General features: G+C 45.7%; 2 protein-coding genes across 9 annotated transcripts; one reads left to right on the plus strand and one right to left on the minus strand.

The window, feature by feature from the left end:
- Window positions 1-87: 87 nt before the first annotated feature.
- LOC115557682 (tumor necrosis factor receptor superfamily member 25) lies at window positions 88-10,533 on the minus strand. 4 transcript variants are annotated; one of them, XM_030375805.1, is made up of 10 exons: window positions 10,407-10,533; window positions 8,471-8,570; window positions 8,203-8,322; window positions 7,883-7,999; window positions 7,729-7,753; window positions 7,253-7,407; window positions 5,006-5,173; window positions 4,030-4,058; window positions 3,384-3,489; window positions 88-1,841 (listed from the first exon to the last, which is right to left on the minus strand). In XM_030375805.1, the coding sequence occupies exons 2-10, from the start codon at window positions 8,562-8,564 to the stop codon at window positions 1,381-1,383; spliced, it is 1,275 nt and encodes a 424-aa protein (XP_030231665.1). In that variant the 5' UTR covers window positions 8,565-8,570; window positions 10,407-10,533; the 3' UTR covers window positions 88-1,380. The 4 variants fall into 4 exon arrangements, with proteins under 4 accessions (XP_030231665.1, XP_030231582.1, XP_030231745.1 ...); XM_030375722.1 differs by lacking the exon at window positions 10,407-10,533 and adding an exon at window positions 9,095-9,658; XM_030375885.1 differs by lacking the exon at window positions 10,407-10,533 and adding an exon at window positions 8,782-9,028.
- On the plus strand, window positions 7,985-19,908 carry znf362b (zinc finger protein 362b). Of its 5 annotated transcripts, none has more exons than XM_030375280.1 (10): window positions 7,985-8,071; window positions 9,925-10,049; window positions 11,720-11,783; window positions 12,491-12,881; window positions 13,438-13,509; window positions 14,219-14,537; window positions 15,114-15,338; window positions 15,895-15,973; window positions 16,166-16,324; window positions 17,758-19,908. In XM_030375280.1, the coding sequence occupies exons 3-10, from the start codon at window positions 11,721-11,723 to the stop codon at window positions 17,872-17,874; spliced, it is 1,425 nt and encodes a 474-aa protein (XP_030231140.1). In that variant the 5' UTR covers window positions 7,985-8,071; window positions 9,925-10,049; window position 11,720; the 3' UTR covers window positions 17,875-19,908. The 5 variants fall into 5 exon arrangements, with proteins under 5 accessions (XP_030231140.1, XP_030231292.1, XP_030231379.1 ...); XM_030375432.1 differs by having other exon boundaries at window positions 7,986-8,071; window positions 12,491-12,824; XM_030375519.1 differs by lacking the exon at window positions 13,438-13,509 and having other exon boundaries at window positions 7,987-8,071.
- Window positions 19,909-20,119: the final 211 nt, after the last annotated feature.

Here is a 20,119-nt window from a genome sequence, read left to right on the forward strand (position 1 = left end):
CATTTATCGTGCACCAGAAAGTTCCCTTTCAGCGATGTCAACAGTGCCATCTGGTGGCGGTGATCTGCATTTCAATTAGAACCAGCATTCCGTGTATATTTTTTAATAAACAATGACATTCAATAAATAAGACATTCTATGATGTTTTACAAAAACGAGAGATGTGAAATAGAAAAATAGACATTTCATAATTTGGAGGAAACTATAAAAGCATAAACCAATTTGTTATAAGACATTTCAACATAAGGTACGGCAACGTAACAGCAAGACCACAAATGTCTGGACTGAACCTCAAACAAATGGATTCTGATGAGAACATGTATGTGAATTATTGTTATCACACACATCTAAAAAGGTTGTATAATGGAGGTTTCTCAATTGCATACATGTAAAGATAAATACTGAAAATGGACTGAATAATACACATTATCAAAGAACCAGAAAGCACTACTTCTGTTGTCACTTTAAGATGAAAACCCTTTTCCATTGATGCTCAATGATTTCAAAGTGGGTTAAGGGGCATTTCTTAAAGCACCTAAAGCAGTTTCTTGGTCAAACTGGGCATTAGCATTGTTTAAATACAACAATCTACCAATCGACCCCCTTGTTCCTTGTGCAGTGCAAACAGCAGGTGCAGGTCCCTCAAACAATCAACCGAAAAGGCGCTCAAAAATCTAAATAAAACCTCAATAAATTAAAGTCAGTACGATTTGTATTGCTATGAGTTACTGATGAGCATCCGGTCTTGACCAGCACTCATAGTGTGTTCTCATGGCCGACGGATTGTCCCAGTGAGAAAGCGGGTATTACCATGCATTAACGCTGTATCGCTCTATCCTTTAGCCAAGAAAAATGAGCAATATGGACAGACATATAAATATAATATAACTATAACAAATGAATTACTTTTTCACAAAGACAAATTCTTCGTGAATATTGACTGACTGAATACACATTATCAAAGGTGTAGGCCAATTTCAAACAGTAGGTAACTCACTACTAAATAACTACATTTCACATAGGGCGGTGAAAAACTGAATAAATAAATTCCCTACATTCATTGCCAGGTTCTACTTGTAGACATTTGATCAGTGTGCGAGTGCTTTAACGTCAACACAAGGAGAACTTCCAATCAGGGCTATAATCACTTCCAGTTTGACTAGTCCTGGCTGAGCCCCCACTGCAGTGACCAGAGCCCAACGTGGCGCTTCCAACTTCAGGAGCAAACCGGCCATTTTGTCCGTGTTCAAATGTGTAATCAACTTGGACTGGGTGTCATGTAGACCTTTGGAAGCCCCCCCCCCCCCCCCCCTAGCCTCATGGTCTCGCGGAGGGGCCCTTCACTCTGCCCCCCCCCCCCCCCTCCAGCCCCATGGCCCTTCACACTGCCCCCCCCGTCCAGTCCCTAGGTCTCCATGAGGGGCCCTTCACACTGCCCCCCCCGTCCAGCCCCATGGTCTCCTGGACCGGCCCTTCACTCTGCCCCCCCGCCCCCCCCAGGGCCCCCAGGCGCTCCCGGAGCAGCTGGGCGCAGCCGGCCAGCTCCATGCGCTGCAGCGCGGCGTACACCTCGGGCAGGGCGGACGCGGGCCGCTGGGTCCAGAGCCGCAGCATCTGGTACTGCCTCTCCCTGGAGCCCAGGCAGGCGGCGCCGGCCTCCACCTCCACCCGCTCCATCTGCTGCTCGGCCACGCCCAGGTGACGGAGCAGCTCCTTCCAGCGCCGCAGCGGCACCTCCTGGATGAGGGCGTACAGGGCGGCCGGGGGCCAGCGCTCCCCCGGGGGCAAGCTCGGAGGAAGGGTAAGTGGGGGTGGGCAGGAGGTCAGGGGGAGGGCTGATGCTGGATAGGGGGGGGGGGGGGGGGGGGGGAGGTTAGGTTGGAGCGAGATGAGGGGGGTGGGTGGAGGTTGGGGTGCGGCTCTGCTTGGTTAAGAAAGAGTCTCTGGAGTCAAGAGGTCGTTATTGTCTTGCTATGTTATCACTGCGCCTCTCGGAAGAGGCTCACAGTTGTGTGTTAAAGGTCACACACTGTTCCACCTGGTGTGAGTGTGATTAGCCGTCTCAAGCCGTTTTGAAAGCCGGCCTCCTCCTCCTGACATCGCTAGTGGGCGTGTCCACCTACATGTATGACGGAAAGATGAGCAACGCTTGTAGCAGCTAATCACACTCACACCTGGTGGAATAATGTGTGACCTTTAACATTCAGCTCCTTCCGAGAGGCACAGTGATGACATAGTGATACTGTTCGATATGTTACCTTAAACTCATAATCACATTTGAACTTAGCCGTTTTGTAGCTTATTTTAGTTAGTTATGTAATTACCATAATACTATAAAAACATTATATACCACTGACGAGCAAGTCGGTCTGCAACACTCAATTTGCAATGTTTGTGGTGCTCAGTTCCCACTCATTCATCCGATCTGCTTTGGACTATTTTAAGCGGTTTGACCCTCCATTGACACGACTCATTCTATCTGTGGCTCTGACTAAACCGGAAACTACTGTTAATTTCGGAAAAGGGAACTATTCATTTGCAGGACACAAGCTGGTAGAACTGTATTGTTGTTAGTTTCCTGTCTAAAGGGAAAGAAAAAAATATACTGCAGGTTTCTCAAATTTGGTTGTGATGACGGACCTTGACGTCAGCATTGCGCCAATGTGTGAGGCATACATGTATCACACATTGGCGATGTGTGATGTCCGATGGAAAAATTTAAGATAAATGACGCAATTTATGAACCCCCTAATATAGTAATGTTGGTTTAAACGAGATTATCGGAGACCATCGGTGTGACCTACACTCCTCACTCTCAATCTTTCCATCCCTGTGTTTCCTCATGCCGGAGGAACAGAGCTCTCAATGTCAAGTGTATTGATGTACAGTTCTGTGTTCGACCCAAGTATAAATAATGGCAGCCAGCGGATATGCGTCGATCTGCCATCAGGAGAGGACATCAATCGGACCACCTTAAAGCTTATTTTTGCATTCGGTTTTGTTACCGTGTACAACACATTTAAAACCTCTGTAACCGCCATACTAGCCATTCTTTAACCCAGCTCCGGGAAAAATTCACTCCCAGAGAGAGAAGCAGACACCCAGAGAGAGAGAGAGAGAGAGAGAGAGAGAGAGAGAGAGAGAGAGAGAGAGAGAGAGAGAGAGAGAGAGAGAGAGAGAGAGAGAGAGAGAGAGAGAGAGAGAGAGAGAGAGAGAGAGAGAGAGAGAGAGAGAGAGAGAGAGAGAGAGAGAGAGAGAGAGAGAGAGAGAGAGAGAGAGAGAGAGAGAGAGAGAGAGAGAGAGCAAGAGAGAGCAAGAGAGAGAGGATGAGGAGCCCCCCCCCCCCCCAGGAGATATGTGTGGCCCTGTATGCTTGGTCTCACCAGGAGCCTCCATGGGCCTCAGCAGGGGTTGTTGGTGGCTGGGGTAGGCTGCCATCAGGCCCTGAGAGATCAGCATCGCCGGAGCCTCCTCACACGCATGAAGAGTCTTTAGAGAGAGAAAGAGGGGGAGGGGGGTGGGATTATATTTAATATGTTAAAAACATGTTCCTGCTCTCGCTCTCTCTCTATATATATATATGTTCCTCTTTCTTTCTCACTATCTTGATAGAGAGAGAAGAGACATATTGAAAATGAAACAGTTCTCTCTCCCTCTCTCTCTCTCTCTCCTACTACTTATTATTTTTTTCTCTCTCTCTCTGTAATATATGTTCCTATTACTCTCACTTGCTCTCGCTCGCTCTCTCTAGAGAGAGCGAGAGCAAATGAGAGTAATAGGAACATATATTACAGAGAGAGAGAGAAAAAAATAATAAGTAGTAGGAGTTGAAACACCCTAACCCTCCCACATGCCTCATTTCCTGGAAATTGAACCACATAAACCACTATGCAAGCCTTTACCGTTGCTGTACCAAAATTATTTTTTTTCCATATCTTTCACGTCATATTTTAATCAGATAGACATGAAGAACATGCTATACACTTTTTTTTTCCTGTTTATAAATAAATGCATAAAGTGTGGACTTACCATGTTGCTGGGACGGTGATTCTCTTGAGCTGTCAGAGGTCAGAGGAAACTGATTTTAATCACACGGTTTCCCGTCACAAGTGCTGATACAGTATTGACTCAGAAACAACATATAGTTTGATGTGGGTTATTTGCAAATAGGCTTTTCTTTCACATAGACGTACTATTGCAAACCAACCTTGACCGTTGATCTAGGTCCTTATTCTGATCAAATTAGGATTTGATTTGATTGATATTATATAAATTATATAAAGTGTCAGCAAGATGTTTTGCATAGATACATTAATATATATTAAGGGTACATTAAAGAACCTGAATTTAAGTGAGTAAATGCAGTTGTGTGCATCATTAAACAAAATTAGCATAGAGGATAGTAGAGTAGTGGTTAAAGTGAGCTGGTTAAGGGGTTAAGAGTAAAGAGTCAACTCTAACCCTGTTAAAATACTGTTTAAATGAATACCTTACTTACAATGAGGGCATTTACCAGACACTTTTATCCAAAACGACTTACAGCGATTAATACACACATTAACACACCGACGGCAGAGTCAACCATGCAAGGTGACAATCATGGTTTATTGTTACTATTAATTATTTTGACATACATTTTTGGTTTGTATTCATTCTTTGCCATGCTTTTTTTTTTTTAGCAAGAGATGAACCCCCCTAGAGAAAAAAGGAGACATATTATACCACCAGGTGTGAGTGTGATCAGCCTTAGAAGCCGTTTTGAAAATCTGCCCCATATGACATCACTAGTGGGCTTGTCCACCTAGATCTGTGCTGGATAGATCAGTCTACCAGCCTACGCAGTGGACTGAAGTAAACAATGCTCATCCAGCACAGATCTAGGTGGACATGCCAACTAGTGATGTCATATGGGCCAGATTTTCGAAACGGCGTGTAAGGCTAATCACACTCACACCTGGTGGTATAATACGTCTCCTTTAGGCGGTTAGTATCATGGCACTATTACCGGTCAACCTCCAACCCAGGGAATTGGACTCCGGGTCATCGCTGGCCACAGGCAGTCGGGTGCGGTACAGGATGCGGGCCACGGCTGTTAACCAGTTACAGATCAGAAAGGCCACCGCCGCCGCCACCACCGCCACTATCACAACCATCAGCATGGTGTTGTTGTTTGCTGGGAGGAACCACAGGGGTAAGAGGTGTTCATCCATGGTGTCGCCATCAATGCCACTTGAAACTGCCAGCGATCCTCTGATACATATAGGACCGACGCAGTCTTTTACAAGACTGTTGCGGTAGCATGGTGTGTGTGTGTGTGTGTGTGTGTGTGTGTGTGTGTGTGTGTGTGTGTGTGTGTGTGTGTGTGTGTGTGTGTGTGTGTGTGTGTGTGTGTGTGTGTGTGCGTGTGTGTGTGTGTGTGTGTGTGTGTGTGTGTGTGCGTGTGTAGAGTTTCAAAAGATCTGATCTCCTTTTGCTGAACAAACCGATTGGATGAGTCTCAGAAATAAGACTTTCGGTCTTGGTTTTTGAAAACATAATAACCAATCCTTCCGAGATTACTCTTGGATCCAGGCTTAGTTAACATATGTTAAAGTGTAAAGACTGTTGAGTCATTCAGATAGGCAGAAGGACCCATGGGTACTTTAAGGATTCTATGAGGTTCTATGTCAAGAGGAACATCTTGCTTGTTGATCAATTACAATTGTTAAAAGATAACATTTAGCTTGTCTTCTTCTATGCTGTAGGTAATATTTAGGGCAGGGGTCACCAACACAGACCCCAGGGCGCCCGCTAGGACCACATGAGGCGCCCGCAGGCCTGTCCTAAAAATAGCACAACTCATTCTTGAACAACTCTTTCCCACCTTTTTTAAGTCATTGTTGATAATTATTGTGAGAAATCATTAACATGATCAGTGTCTTCACGTAGAGTATCATTAATCATTAATAATAATATATAACTAAAGGCAAACTGAGCAAATTTGTCGTTTCAGAAGAGTGTATCAAACTGGGTGCCCCCCGTATGACTCAGTACCCATGAAGTAGCTCTCAGGTTCAAAAAGGTCGGTGACCCCTGATTTAGGGGGAGAGAGATGTTGTTTCTGTGATGTTTTTTTCCCCCCTCAAATTCTGTAAAAGTCATATTGCAGCCTATACCGTAAGAAAGCCCTTAATTCTCTTGTGAAATGTGTACTTGGAGTTTTCTTGACGTTGTGTGCTTATCAATAGACATTTTCAGCGTGTGAATGAGGCTTCATGCAGTTCTGGAATGTCAGTGGCTCTAAGGGATAATGCCATGTACTGGTGATCCTAAGGTTGAGAGTCCGAATCCTGATTAGAGCATTATGAAGAAGCTGAACCTGACATTCTGTCATTGCCACTCATTTAAGAAACACATCATCGAACAACGCCTGAAATTCATCAGGCAATCAAGATTTCGGCTCATTCGTTTCCGAGAATCTGACTGCCAAGACACAGTATGGCATTAAGGGGAACTCCTTTGTTAACTATTTTTCCTTCATAATTAACTGTCATATTTATATTTCTTCCGTTAGTGTTCTTGACTACAAATGTTTAATTTCCCCAGAATTTCAAAGATTTTTCAGGTATATGCTTTTAAGAAAGCCCTTATTTCACTGGAGAAATGTGCGCTTGGAGTTTTCTGGATTTTGTGTGCTTATCAATAGACATTTTGACCATGTGAATGAGGCTGCAGTTCAGGTTTATCAGTGGCTCAATGGGATAATGCCTTGTACAGGTGATCCTTAGGTTGAGAGTTTGAATGTGTTCTTGACTTTTAATTTTGCTCGGACCCCGTTAATCACCGCTTGCGATTATATTTAAGTTTTGATTTTGTTAGAAATGGTGTAGCATTCCATCAGCTTTTGAGTGAAATGCTCTTTTGGAATATCTGTTTTGGGTTTAATGTGCCTCTGTATCAGACTATTTAGTTTTCAGACTGCTCCCTCCTTTCGGTCAAAATCAGTGCATCTCTTCCCTGATTGGTTCGGGACTCCACCTTGCCTTGTCAGTAACATGCACAGTGTTATAGCTACACGCCAGGTGACTACAACCAATACAACATCCTCAAAGGTGGAGCAAAGTATGGAGGGAGGGAGCAGAGAGGGAATGGGAACCCTAACCCTAACCCTTCTTTTGGGGTTGTTTATCGTCATTCTTGCTCTGCTGTGCTCGGTCTCTTTGGCAACACCCACATCTTACCAACAGCCGCTCTAAATGGGGACCTCCCTTACCCTGCTCAGTTGGTGGGCTGGGGCTGGGTCTTGATGGCTCTAATCTCCCCTCTGATCGGCCATGCCCCGTAGAGGTTATGAGGATGGTGGCGGAGGTTGACTTCTGACCCTGGTTCAGATTCCTTGGTTCAGGTGGCGTCCGAATACATTCTTTCCTTAAAACACACACAAAAACACATTAAAGAACATTTTCAATTCCAAGCAGGTTTAATGCTACACTGTTTTTCCCATTAGCAACCTAAGTTCCCCCATAAGCGCCCTCTGGAGGCTCGAGCTGTAGATACAACTCTGTGTCGGAAAGATGTCTGCCCTTCTGATTGACGTCAAGACTAACTCGGTTTCCAAGCATTCACAATGTTATGTGTAGGTGGGCCTCTAAAAAAACACACTTCAGACAAAAAGACACTTGTCTGTTCCGTTATCAATGCCGAAATAAATTGTATTGGGACTCTTATTTTTTAAGTACTTAGTCCCACCTTATGTCAGCATCCCTTCGGAGCCCTGAAATGACAAACAAACCGTTACTGTTAGGCAGCTCTGTAAAGTTACAGTCCACAGAGCTACAGTCCCCATGCTAGGGGGGCTCAGAAACAGGCTTTGTGTGAGGTTGTTTGAGGATTTTTTACAAACCGGAACAAGGGAAGCAGTTTTGCAATTTGTTCATAAAGTAATTGGGGAACCATCCATCTTGGCATACACACAAAGCATCCCTGTTGTAGACGCATTCCGTTAACACGTTCATGCCATCTGTGGATGAGTCCGATAGGGCATTTCATTATTAAACACACACACAGAAACGTGGGGACCAGACCTCGCAAGGTAAGTTTTGATTTCTACATTTCTACAGTGGCCGTTGGCTCAGGAGGTTTCTTCAGTGGTATTTTGTAATGGTCGGTAATCACTTCCGTGACATTATCCACCTAACATCAAAAACAAAGAAAGGAACTCACTTCCATCACACGTGGAGCATCTCTCGCACTTGGACACGTAGTTTTTTATTGCGGTGAAGGTGTGGCGCTCACACCTCTTGCATTGGTATCCGCCGGCCATGGCTTCCGACGCGTGATAGCCTGGAACGAAGCAAAACCAACCAATCTGAACTCTGCGGGCATTGAGGGAAAAGTGACCTAGAGTTCCAGTCCATTCCCTCTCATTGTAATCGGACCATTGCAAGCGCCGGTAGCCGGAAGGGCCCATGGTTCGTGGTTTCAAACTCACCAGGAGGACAGATGTCACAATTCGTTTGGTTAAAGTTCGTCAGAGTCTCCTCGCTACAACTCTGGCCAATTGGAAGGAGTCGCATCATCACCATCCAAACCTGACAGGGAGAGGTCAGAGGTCATACACGTTTCACATTTCCGACATGTGTGCCAAGGACGGGAATCAGCAGGGAGCTCACGATATGACATATCCACGATTTTGGAGTGCCGATATGCATTGCGATTCTGTAAATATTGCACTTTTGTAAATATTGTGATACGATTTTTCGATTTAATGTGCGACTTAATCACTTGAGTGTTTAAACATACGCCGTATAACGTCCGGTTTGTACAGCTCTGTCCATGTCCTCCATTGTTTTTATACGAAAGTGGCTAAACAGAACAATTACAGAACAGCACAAAGTTGATCAACTAAAGGCGAATAAACAAGAGCGACCTCAATAGGACTGTACCATTAATATGTCTCTACTAGGACGACCTACACAAATGAATATAAATGTGTAATACAATAACAGCTAATAAAAAGAACAGTGAATATAATATTGGATAGGCCTAATAAAAACGTCAAGGCATCAATACAAATGAGGCATTATGGATTTCGGTAAAGCATAGTCCTACTCACCAACACTGAGGATATCATTTCAAAAAAGAAAGAAAAATAGCCAAATTAAATAAGAGTTGTACAATAAGATGATAAAAACAAAATAGTTCAAGGAACTACATTCTCTTTGGAGTTAATTTGTAAGGGTTCCTCGGGTCAGTTGCAATCAACCGGGGTGGAGGAGTGAGACTCCACTAGTCAATAATGATCATGTTGCGCCTCGTCTGTCACCTCAACATTGACTCAAGGCACAGGAAACACACTGACATCTCAGAAACCATCACACACACGCGTACACATACGCACATCGGTCACGCTGCTTTCTGTCATCACAGCGGGGTTACGCGGAACTCGTGTGGCTAGCATGTAGTTGCCCTGTTAATACCGTAGTTTGGCCGTGGGTCATGTTGATTATTTTTGTCATCGTTCGTGATGGCCCACGTCATTTATTTGGACCTTATCCCCACACGTCTAATAAATATGTTGTTACCCAGTGACTGTAACACTTCTTACGTTATTGTTCGTAATTGACATTGTGAGAACATTTGTATAACCTGACAACTTAAACATCTACGACCGAGGCTACGTATAGTCCCATAGGTGGTCAAATGTATAATTATTATATGCATTTATATAGAATAAAATAGCTTTTTGGGAGCTTATTGAATATTGGCCATATAGCTTTCAATAAAATGTGCTTCCCCATGCGTTGGTTTTAAATACAGTGTTTTTACGATTACGACGATTGCGGTAAAACACTATATAAATACGACGAAGCAACAATACAGCACTGTTTAGGACACATTTCCAGCTCTCTCTCCCTCTGTGTGTGTGTGTTGCACGGTGTGCAGGCTACCCAGAAGTGAACAAAGCGACCCGGAAGCGGTGGTCGTGTCGGAGGCTGGCAGAAAGAACATCAACCTTTTATATTATAGCTCTTCTGGAAAGAGAACATCTGCAATCACGACTCCCTCAGGTATTTCTGCACGTATTTCCACCGCTGCACTGTTTTTGCAGATCTCTAACACGCAGCATGGTCCTTGAACGCGTGTGCATTGTTCACATTCTTTTGCTGTGTCTTGATTCGTCAAAAAGTTGCCGAATGTAAAAAAAAAACAAGCCAAAGTGATTTTTTTGGGCTGCGACGGTTCGCCTCCCGAACGACACGGGAGCGTACATGTGCAACATTATGCCCTTTATGTTGCACTGCTGTTGTTTTACCAATGCATCGGCAACGACTCCGCATCTTTGCTATTTCCGTGGTGTTTTTGCAGGGCATGGTCGCTGTAGGAAGTGTCAGTTTTTTTAGGAGGGGAGGCCGGGCTATTCAAACCTGCAAATCGCCGTAAACAATCCTTCATGCCATTGACATGATAAACACAGCATTGAACGAGGGGGTCGGCGTCTCCATCCTCTGCAAAAGACGTACATGTTCCACATTTTTTTGGGGGGGGTCTGCAGAATATGGCGTCCCGCCTTATAAAAATAAGGCTGCCATTTTTGTTTCTCTTTTGTCTGGAAATGTTTTACCTAAAGTGTCTGAGAATGTCTGGGTCGCACAGGCTGGGCCGCAACACACACACACACACACACACACACACACACACACACACACACACACACACACACACACACACACACACACACACACACACACACACACACACACACACACACACACACACGCTTTAGTAGGCTATCAAAAAAAGCGATGTCAAGTTTACTAAGGCTCTTTTTTGTGAGAGTAACGACATATACTTATTTTCAGACATTCATTGCCAGATTTAAAAAATCGATGCTACCATGAGAGGGGATTTGGATTTTGGTTTACATGGTTAAGAAACGTACCTTGCAAATTGTTGTTATCCAACTTAGGGATGCGCATGCCGTTTCACTATGCATTCGGGATACCTATGGTATTACTATTGATGTGTAATAGCCTACCCAGACGTGTAATACCTTGGTGAATACATGAATTGTCTTACAGTAATAGCAACATTATCTAAATATTGGCAACTTTGTATGATGGCTGATTTAATTTGATTAAATATTCATAGATAATAACTAAACACATTAAATCACAAGCAATGCAGGCCTATTCATGAACTAGTTGTACTTTTTTTTTAAGACACATTTAATCATGGAAATGCATCGATACATAACCAGCGCACACATGATGTAATAAAAAGCAACAACTGCTTGAAAAATGATTTCCAGTGGATGTTGAATTGCTGTGAATATAGAGCAAGCACCTGCTCCTTAAATAATCCCAGGCATCCAGGGGTTGATAAAGAAAACATCTGTATTAGTGTGGAACCAACTGTGCATAACATAGGATGGTGATGCAAGAAAATATCGCCATTAACTCGATTTTTCAATCAAGAGCCAACGATTTTGCCCCAGGTTCATCATAGGCTGACATCTATTGTTCAGTTAACATAATAGTATAGTTTGTATTGAGTCTATACACTGTATTGCCATGTTTTTGTGAAAACTTGTTACACATATATATTTGACAAAAAACAATATCTAAGCTCCTTTTAAACGCACAAGAGTAATAATATTGCATACACACTCAAGAGGATACCTCCTGATTTTAACAACCATTCATAAAATATGACCATTCATTGATATCTCTATTCACAGGATGGCGGAACCCCGGTTCAACAACCCATACTTCTGGCCTCCTCCTCCCTCCATGCCCAGCCAGGTAAGTCCCCTCCTAGCCCCCCCCCCCCCCCCCCCCCGTGTTGAAGGCCCTACCTGGAGAGAGTGGAGGACCACCAGGGGGAACCTGCTGTTGCGACGGGGAGCCCCTGTACCTCGGAGTGGCGTGTGAGGTGGTGGCGGTGGTGGTTTAGAAGTCACAGCTGTGTGAGAGCCTTTGAGAGTGCGTTTATTGTGTCATCTCTTTTAATGATATGGATTCAGATAATGGCTGTGGAAGGTTGTGGGAGAGTAGCCACCCTGTCAAACAAAAGACTCCATTAGTTTAACGCTGCTTAGCAGGGTTCAAACACAGGCGTGGAACAGTCAAAGTCCTCCAAGGGCCTTTTACCTGCTCTGTTATGGTTGCCGCGTCAAACGTTGGCTGTTCGCATCTATGTGTCTAAAGGTCTCTGGGCCGTTTGAAGTGCCTAACCTTTTGGAAACTATGGAATATTTATTCTCAAGTCTGCTTTACTGCTCCAGGGCTCGTTAGCGCCAGCTGTGGCTTAACGAGAAGGTGATAATAATAATAACCTAGTAGGAGAACATAAAACACGGCAAACGTTTAGTCGGGTATCGTGGGCCAGTTGGGTGGGAGGGGTTTATGGCTCGGATAGGTTTGATTATTTACTCCAAGGATGACATTCACACACGGGTGGCGGTCGTCTGTTGAGCCTGACCCCTGAGGCTGACCCTTGACCCTTTCAGCTGGATAACCTGGTGCTCATCAACAAGATCAAGGAGCAGCTGATGGCCGAGAAGATCCGCCCGCTCCACCTGCCCCCGACGTCCAGCTCCTCCCAGCAGCCCCTGATGATGGCCTCCTCGCCCTCCGACGGAGGGGGTGGTGGTGGCGGTGGTGGTGGCGGTGGCGGTGGTGGTGGTGGTGGCGGCGGCGGCGGGATCCAGCATGGCATGCAGGTGCCCAAGCTTCAGCCCCACCAAGTACAAGGCCACCACCCCTCCCAGCCCCAGTCCCAGGTGGGCTCCGGGCAGCCCGACATCGCCCTGCACGCACGCCCCCCCTCCAGCTCTGGACCAGGTACGGTGGGGGCGTCGGCACATTGGATCTATCAGAATCTGAGTCCTAACTTGTTAGGCGAGTACCTTGGCACTTGCCTTTTCATTACATTGTTTGGTTTGTTGCTGCTGCTGCTGCTGCTGCTGCTGCTGCTGCTGCTGCTGCTGCTGCTGCTGCTGCTGCTGCTGCTGCTGCTGCTGCTGTTGTTGTTGTTGCTGTTGTTGTTTTTGAAGAACGATTCGGTCCCGTATCCTCTCCTCCTCCTTGTGGTCCAAAACGCAGCATAAATGAAAATCCTCGTCGTTTGTTTGAGGATTTTAATTTCTCGCCCGGTCGTACGACCATGGCGATTCAGTCAGCAGGATGTCCTGAAACTCAAAAGAGACTCAAAAGGCGCTTGACATCGCACTCATCATACACAGTATTACTAGCACGCCACCGCTTCCCCCGTCAAGTTGACGTAGGCGACCGATGTCCAACATGGACCACCCTTCCGGGACGGCCACCCCCGGACAGTCAGCCCTCTTTAGAAATGTGCATGGTGCTGTTGTTTTACGTGGGTGATGTGATCATCATCTGCGCTGCTATGCAATACATGGGAAAAAAATGTGCCGATCACCTTACAACTTCTCAGACGCAAACATGGACAACATGTCAGCAGTGAAGGCCAAAGGATTGTGGGAAGACTGGCACATGAGGCAGATTGGTGAGCAACCCCCCCCCCCCGTCACCCACTGTCTACTAACGTGTCAGGTACCGCTGTCGGCTCCCCCCTGCCCCCCCCCCCCTCCCCATGCTGGGGGTAACGGGGGAGACGACAGGAAGCCTGGCAGCCAGGAGGTGTATTGAGGGGAGGGGGAAGGGGGAACATCCCACAACTGTATAAGGAAAAGCTGGGATGGCTGAAGTACCGTAACATACTTCAGAGATGCCGAATGTAAAAGGAGAGGGTTTTATGTCATGGCCGGTGAGGTGGCGGGACAACCCCAACAGCCCGCTAAACCATCGGATGGAAAATCACCTGCTCCACATTGGGGAGGGAGGGAGGGAGGGAGGGGAGGTCGGGGGCGGGGTGTTTAAGCGTCTAGCTGGGGCTCTACTGAATGAGGCATGTTTAACCACATGGGTGCAATCCCTGAACGTAAAGAAGCGCAGTTCAGATGTAAGAGGCCGTTACGCAGCCAATCGGAGCGCAGGGCTGAAACAAACCGAGGGAGGCGGATCCAAAGCTAGAGCTAGATGTGGGAGGAGCATCTGAACTTAACGTCCTCAAAAGGCTTGTTGACTTGACTAGGGGGTCTCCCTAGTATCGCCCCCCCCCCCCCTCTCCGTACAGATTTTTTTTTGGTGCAGATTCTGTAGGTTGTTGCTCTGTACGGATACATCTCTGATCTCCCCCCCCGAAACCCCAACAGGTCTGGCCCCCTCGTCGCGACCCGAGAACCACGGCACCTCGGAGGCCCTCACCCCCACCACGCCCACCTCCAGCGGCCAGAACCGCATGGGCGGGGCCCCTGGCGTCAACATCCTCTCCGGGCTGGCCAGCGGCCCCGGCATGGACCACATGAAGGCGGGGGGCCTGGCGGGGCTCCTGGGACCCCCGCCCAAGGCCCCCCGGGGCCGGAAGAAGATCAAGGCGGAGAACCAGTCGGGCCCCCTGCTGGTGGTGCCGTACCCCATCATGGCGGACCAGGGCTGCGTCACCATCGCCCCCAAAGAGGGCAAGACATACAGGTTGGGGAGGGGGGGCTATAATCGGGGTCCAGAGTTTACAACACAAACCACTTCCATGAACCAAAAGATTGGATGGGCAGACAATTCAGGGTTATAAATGGAAAATACTTTCCTAATCACATTTTAAAAGGTTCATTTTGGACCCTAAATCTTGCATGTAGTTATGTCCAGGAAGTTGTCGTGCCGTTAAAATACATCTTGTTATGGTTTTGTGTTTATCAGTTTATCGTTCTTCATATCTTGTGAAAGGTCTGCTTTCGCAATGGTTTATTGAGTGCTGTTGCTGTGCTGTAGAATGGCACTCACTTTTTTTTTGTCGCCGTCTTCCTGCTGCAATTTAAACGCCCTCATTAAACATTGATACCGTAGTACTGAAGGCAGACTGAGGCTCCGATATCTTGCCAAAATTTTATATAGTTTCAAACTCAAGCTTACTCTGGCTGGTTTCTCCACATTGCCTACATCACCTTTAGGCCAAATCCCATTTCTACCCCTTACCCCTCCCCCTTGTTTTGAAGGGGTAAGGGGTAGAAATGGGATTGGGCCTAATGTTTGTGCTCCCCCCCCAAACCCCAGGTGTAAGGTGTGCCCGCTCACCTTCTTCACCAAGTCGGAGATGCAGATCCACTCCAAGTCCCACACAGAGGCCAAGCCCCACAAGTGTCCCCACTGCTCCAAGTCCTTCGCCAACGCCTCGTACCTGGCCCAGCACCTGCGCATCCACCTGGGCATCAAGCCCTACCACTGCTCCTACTGCGAGAACTCCTTCCGCCAGCTGTCGCACCTGCAGCAGCACACCAGGTCAGCCTCCGCGCACCACCATGGACACTGGGCCAGGGGACAGGGGTGTAAGGCCTCCACCCACCGCCATGGACACTGGGCCAGGGGACAGGGGAGAGGTAGGAGGCCTCCACCATGCAGACCGGGACAGGGGACAGGGGTGTAAGGCTTCCACCCACCACCATGGACACTGGGACAGGGGTGGCTGGGGTGTCAGGCCTCCACCATGCAAACTGGGACAGAGTTGGAGGGGGTATCTTACTGAATAGCAGAGGAACCTCACTTTTAATTGCGCATGGATTCAACCATGCGCAGTGGATTCAACCATGCGCAGTGGATTCTTCAACACTCGTATCCTTGACTGATTACTTTATTTATTACCTTTATTTTTTAAAATGTACTTTTTTTTTTTATACTGCAACAACCACACCTCAAGCAGGACACATTTCAATCACATCTTCAAAAGTGCAAAAGGGAATCCTATTTTTGATCGTGAATATTATGGATCCACGGGTAACGTTATAGGACAAGCTTACCTCTGGGCTCGCATAAACAACGTATTTTTTACTTCCCACAGAATCCACACTGGTGACCGGCCGTACAAATGTGCCCATCCGGGATGTGAAAAGGCCTTTACCCAGCTCTCGAACCTCCAGGTGAACACAATGATCATTAATTACTCATTAGTTAACTGACCTTCATTGAATGCCAACGCTAACATTATTACATAACATTTGCATTAACCTTTTCAATACTGGATTTTAATCTCCGTAAAGGACACGTCATCGATCGTATTTCATTTCCTGTGGTTGGAATCTTATCTGCGGTTGTGTTGTTTACTTCCACAGTCCCACCAGAGACAGCACAACAAAGACAAGCCGTACAAATGTCCCAACTGTTACCGGGCCTACTCGGACTCCGCCTCACTCCAGATCCACCTTTCAGCGCACGCCATCAAGAACGCTAAGGCCTACTGCTGTAGCATGTGTGGGCGCGCCTACACCTCAGTGAGTGCCCTTTCTTATCGCGCCTTCACTATCATTTTGGAAACAGTTAGCATAATATTTTCCCTATGTTATTAGCAGGAGACCTGCCTTACTGGGGATGGGTATCGTTTGGGTTTTATCCGATACCGGTGCCTACTCGGTACTTTTCAAACGGTTCCGGTGCTAAAACGGTTCTCAAACCGGTACTTAAAAAAACGAAACGGCACACACTTGCATTAAGCAGAAAGTCAGCGGACACTGAGTTGAATGGCAACGGTGTTTTCTAGCCTACTTGATATGCAAGATTTACGGTTGGCATCAATTACTCGACTTACCCGAAGAGGCTGCTGTGAGTGCTGTGACTGATACATATCTTTTTAAAATTACAAATAATTGTAATTACTCACTGAATGCAGGCAGGCAAGCATCATGGCGCAACATTACTGCCAAAGTCATATTAAGTAATATAACTCATGTGCGCAAGGCAGCCACAGGAGAGTTTTGAAAAGAAGAAGTATTTGAAGCGAATAACGACTCTGTTTTTGATTTGTTTATTTGGTTTTTGAACAGCAAGTTTTGGATGCATGCATCGGCTTTGAGTTTGTTTGTTTGTTTGTTTGTTACTTTAAAATTACATTCGCTCGCAACACACACACACACACACACACAAAGACGCACACGTTCATTCACGTTCACCCACTACAACCTGCCGATCTTCAATCAAAACAATATCAAGTAAGCGATGCCACAGCGCGTTGACAAGTCCGTCCCGAGTCTCGAGGCGCCCATAGGCTTTATGGTTTATATGTTTGAAAGCCGTGACACACTCTTTTACCAGTTGGCCTGAAATACCACGCCTCGCAGTCATGGACCTATAAAGAAAGTCGTAGTCGTACCATGCTTGTTTACCGCAACATTGAGAAGGGTCCCGTCTGAAACAGAGTCGCGCAGCGCCGCGTTCCGAACGTTGTGTAATCAAATACACCGGTATGGCGGTAGGCTATATTAAAAAATCATATCCTAACGAAAATACACACCGTTATTCAGTGAGAACCGGTATAGCGCCCAGCACTAACGCAAGTTGACGCAGCAACACCATGGGGGCGGGGCAGGGGGCGTTAGAAAACGTCAGGCACCGTTATGAGGAACCGAAATGTGTGTTCTTATTCGATCTCGTTACAACCGTTTACGTCGGAACCGGTTCCCTACTGGAACCGAGTTTCGGTGCTCAACCCTACTTACGAAGCACATTTAACATGTTTTATAAAGATCAATAAAACATTAATATTTCCCCTTTGACTTTAACAGGAGACCTACCTCATGAAGCACATGTAAAATGTTTAAAAGAGCAATATAACAATAACATTTCCCCTGTGTTGTTAACAGGAGACCTACCTGATGAAGCACATGTTTTAAAAATCAATACATTAACATTTCCCCTGTGATGTTAACAGGAGACCTACCTAATGAAGCACATGTCCAAACACACGGTGGTGGAGCACCTGGTGAGCCACCAGTCTCCCCAGAGAACTGAGTCCCCCAACATCCCCATCCGCATCTCCCTCATCTAAGCCCCGCCCCCAGGACCCTGGGACCCAGCAGCAGACACGGTATGATGACGATGATGATGACGAAGACGACGATGATGGTTCGTAGTCCATAGGCCTGGAGAGAGAGTGGGGCCCTATACCCTGCACACGTGGCCCTCAACATTAGGTCTACCTATGCTATGAACACCCGACATGAGTATGGGAGGAGGGGGGAGCCTGTACACGGACGACCTCTGACCTCCCCGCCACCCCTGTCTGTGACATAGGTCATCTGCTGAAGCGATACTCGGCAGCACACGTTGCTTTGTTTTGTTAGTATTCTTTTGATTTTGTTCCCTTCCCCCGTTTGACGAATGTAACGATTGAGCTCCATCAGTGTGACGAAACTAGTGGTTCGGACTAGTGCGACGAACTAGGGGAACGAAGCGGGCCGAGAATGTCTGGCGTCAGATTCAGTCCGCACCTTGGTAGGCGTTATGTTCGCTACCGGATGCATCAGCCCCTTTCAGTTTTAATGTCCTCGTTTGTTTTATTTCTTTCAATTCCATGAAATGGGTTTCGAAAAAAAACGTGCCAGATGAAATTAGCCCTTATAAAGAAATTGAGAAATATACTTTTTTTGAATGAGTTTGTTGGGTGTACTCTGTTCACATCCAAAGATAATCCTTAAGCACTTTTAGGCCTTGCGGTTACGGGCTCATGTTGTCTTGGAGAAAGGAGAGCCAAAATGGCATCACTTTGGGCAGCTAGGAGTACGGACCATGTCCAGACCAACAGTCGTTCCCATTACTGTTTATTTGTTCTTTTTCATATCGCGCATATATATATATATATATATATATATATATATATATACACGTTTACAGGGTCAGATCCACCTCCATTAAAAGAAGGGCAATCGGTAGGAGACAATTCAAAAGACTTGCCCAGACTGATGATCAGCCAAGTCTTTCTGTTGGGTCCAGCAGGGCAGGATGCTTTAGCCAGCTGCCAAGACAATAATTTGGGTGGACTGCAGAGCTGAAGGAGCTCTTTTTGGCACAGAGGCGGAGTGTTTGAAGCATGCTGGTTGGTTATGCTGCAAGTTTTTTTTGGACATAACTGAAAGATATGGTGAGGGATGAATGAAGCATTCTTTTGAATTGCTGGACCAATTGAAACGACTCTAGTCTGTACGACTCTAAATTATATTGAAAAAGTATAGAATCAAGGTTTAAAAATACCGTCACGTAGGCGAAACAAAGTTTAAAAATACTGTTTTCAGACTCTTCTTTTGCACCATATTTGATGGTTTTAATCTTTGCTGAAATTCTTTGACGATAAACAATTCAATTACTGTCCTTCCGTGCCATACAAACCTTAAGGTTTTTGAGCTCATGTATCAATTATTAACTCAGAATATGTTGTTCATAAATGCTACCGACATCTGCTTCTAATGTGTTCTGTTGATGCAGTGTAGTTGTATCAACTCCATGTTATTTTCAACTAAAAGTTTCAACTGTTACTCGATTGAAATAGGCCGCTCATTATTTGACCAAAATGTGAAGCTGTTATTGTATAACTATTCTGTCCCAATAGAGTATTTTTATACTCCGTCTATGAAAAATAATGCCAAGCTTTACCCATTTGAACTGAACAGCAGTATAAAGGCGTATTCTTTGGGCCTTTTTTGACAATGTGGGCACAAGGCTTCTCCCTCGATAGTTTTTATTTTTAAACTTTTAGTATTCCTTCATTGTATACAGTATTGTTTGTTGTATTTTAATGTAACTTTTAACCTCTGGTCACTCGGGACGGTACTAATAGGCCGATGTGCACGATTCCAGTTTCGGAAAGTATAAGTCCTGCCACATCTTTAAAAATACCCAAGAGGACCTTTACTTTCTTAACAGGAAGTTCCATCTCTGCTTGTAAACGGGCACCCTGTATTCAGCAGGGGACCAATGAAAGGTGCTATCAGTCGAATAAAGTTGGAGATGGAATTGAGAAATATTGAAAGGTAAATATACAGTATAAAGTATGTTTTCAAAACAAAACAAAAAAAAAAAGACAGAATAAAAACTCAAGCCCTGAGAAGGCCTGAGAGAACTCATCTACGCCAACAACAGACCCTGCCTCTCTAACGTGATCCTCTATTTCAAGATAAGGGGGAGTTGTACATGTTGCTGTAATGTAAAACATGTAACTCATCTATTGTATCTATTTTATGTTTTCATAAACCATCCTACTTGGGTTTTTATAAAAAAAAGTATATTTCTGTATAAAC

Source organism: Gadus morhua, chromosome 1, assembly GCF_902167405.1.
Source record: "Gadus morhua chromosome 1, gadMor3.0, whole genome shotgun sequence".
NCBI classification, from domain to species: domain Eukaryota; kingdom Metazoa; phylum Chordata; class Actinopteri; order Gadiformes; family Gadidae; genus Gadus; species Gadus morhua.

What these genes read in the sequence shown, in the direction of transcription:
- LOC115557682 (XM_030375722.1), bottom strand. An exon ending in TTGTGACATCTGTCCTCCTG is followed by an intron (nt 8,323 to 8,470) that starts GTGAGTTTGAAA and finishes GCTTCGTTCCAG; the next exon opens with GCTATCACGCGTCGGAAGCC. An exon ending in CGAAGGGATGCTGACATAAG is followed by an intron (nt 7,408 to 7,728) that starts GTGGGACTAAGT and finishes GTGTGTTTTAAG; the next exon opens with GAAAGAATGTATTCGGACGC.
- znf362b (XM_030375280.1), top strand. Translation starts at nt 11,721, where the DNA reads ATGGCGGAACCCCGGTTCAACAACCCATACTTCTGGCCTCCTCCTCCC. An exon ending in AAAGAGGGCAAGACATACAG is followed by an intron (nt 14,538 to 15,113) that starts GTTGGGGAGGGG and finishes CCCAAACCCCAG; the next exon opens with GTGTAAGGTGTGCCCGCTCA. An exon ending in CCCAGCTCTCGAACCTCCAG is followed by an intron (nt 15,974 to 16,165) that starts GTGAACACAATG and finishes TTACTTCCACAG; the next exon opens with TCCCACCAGAGACAGCACAA.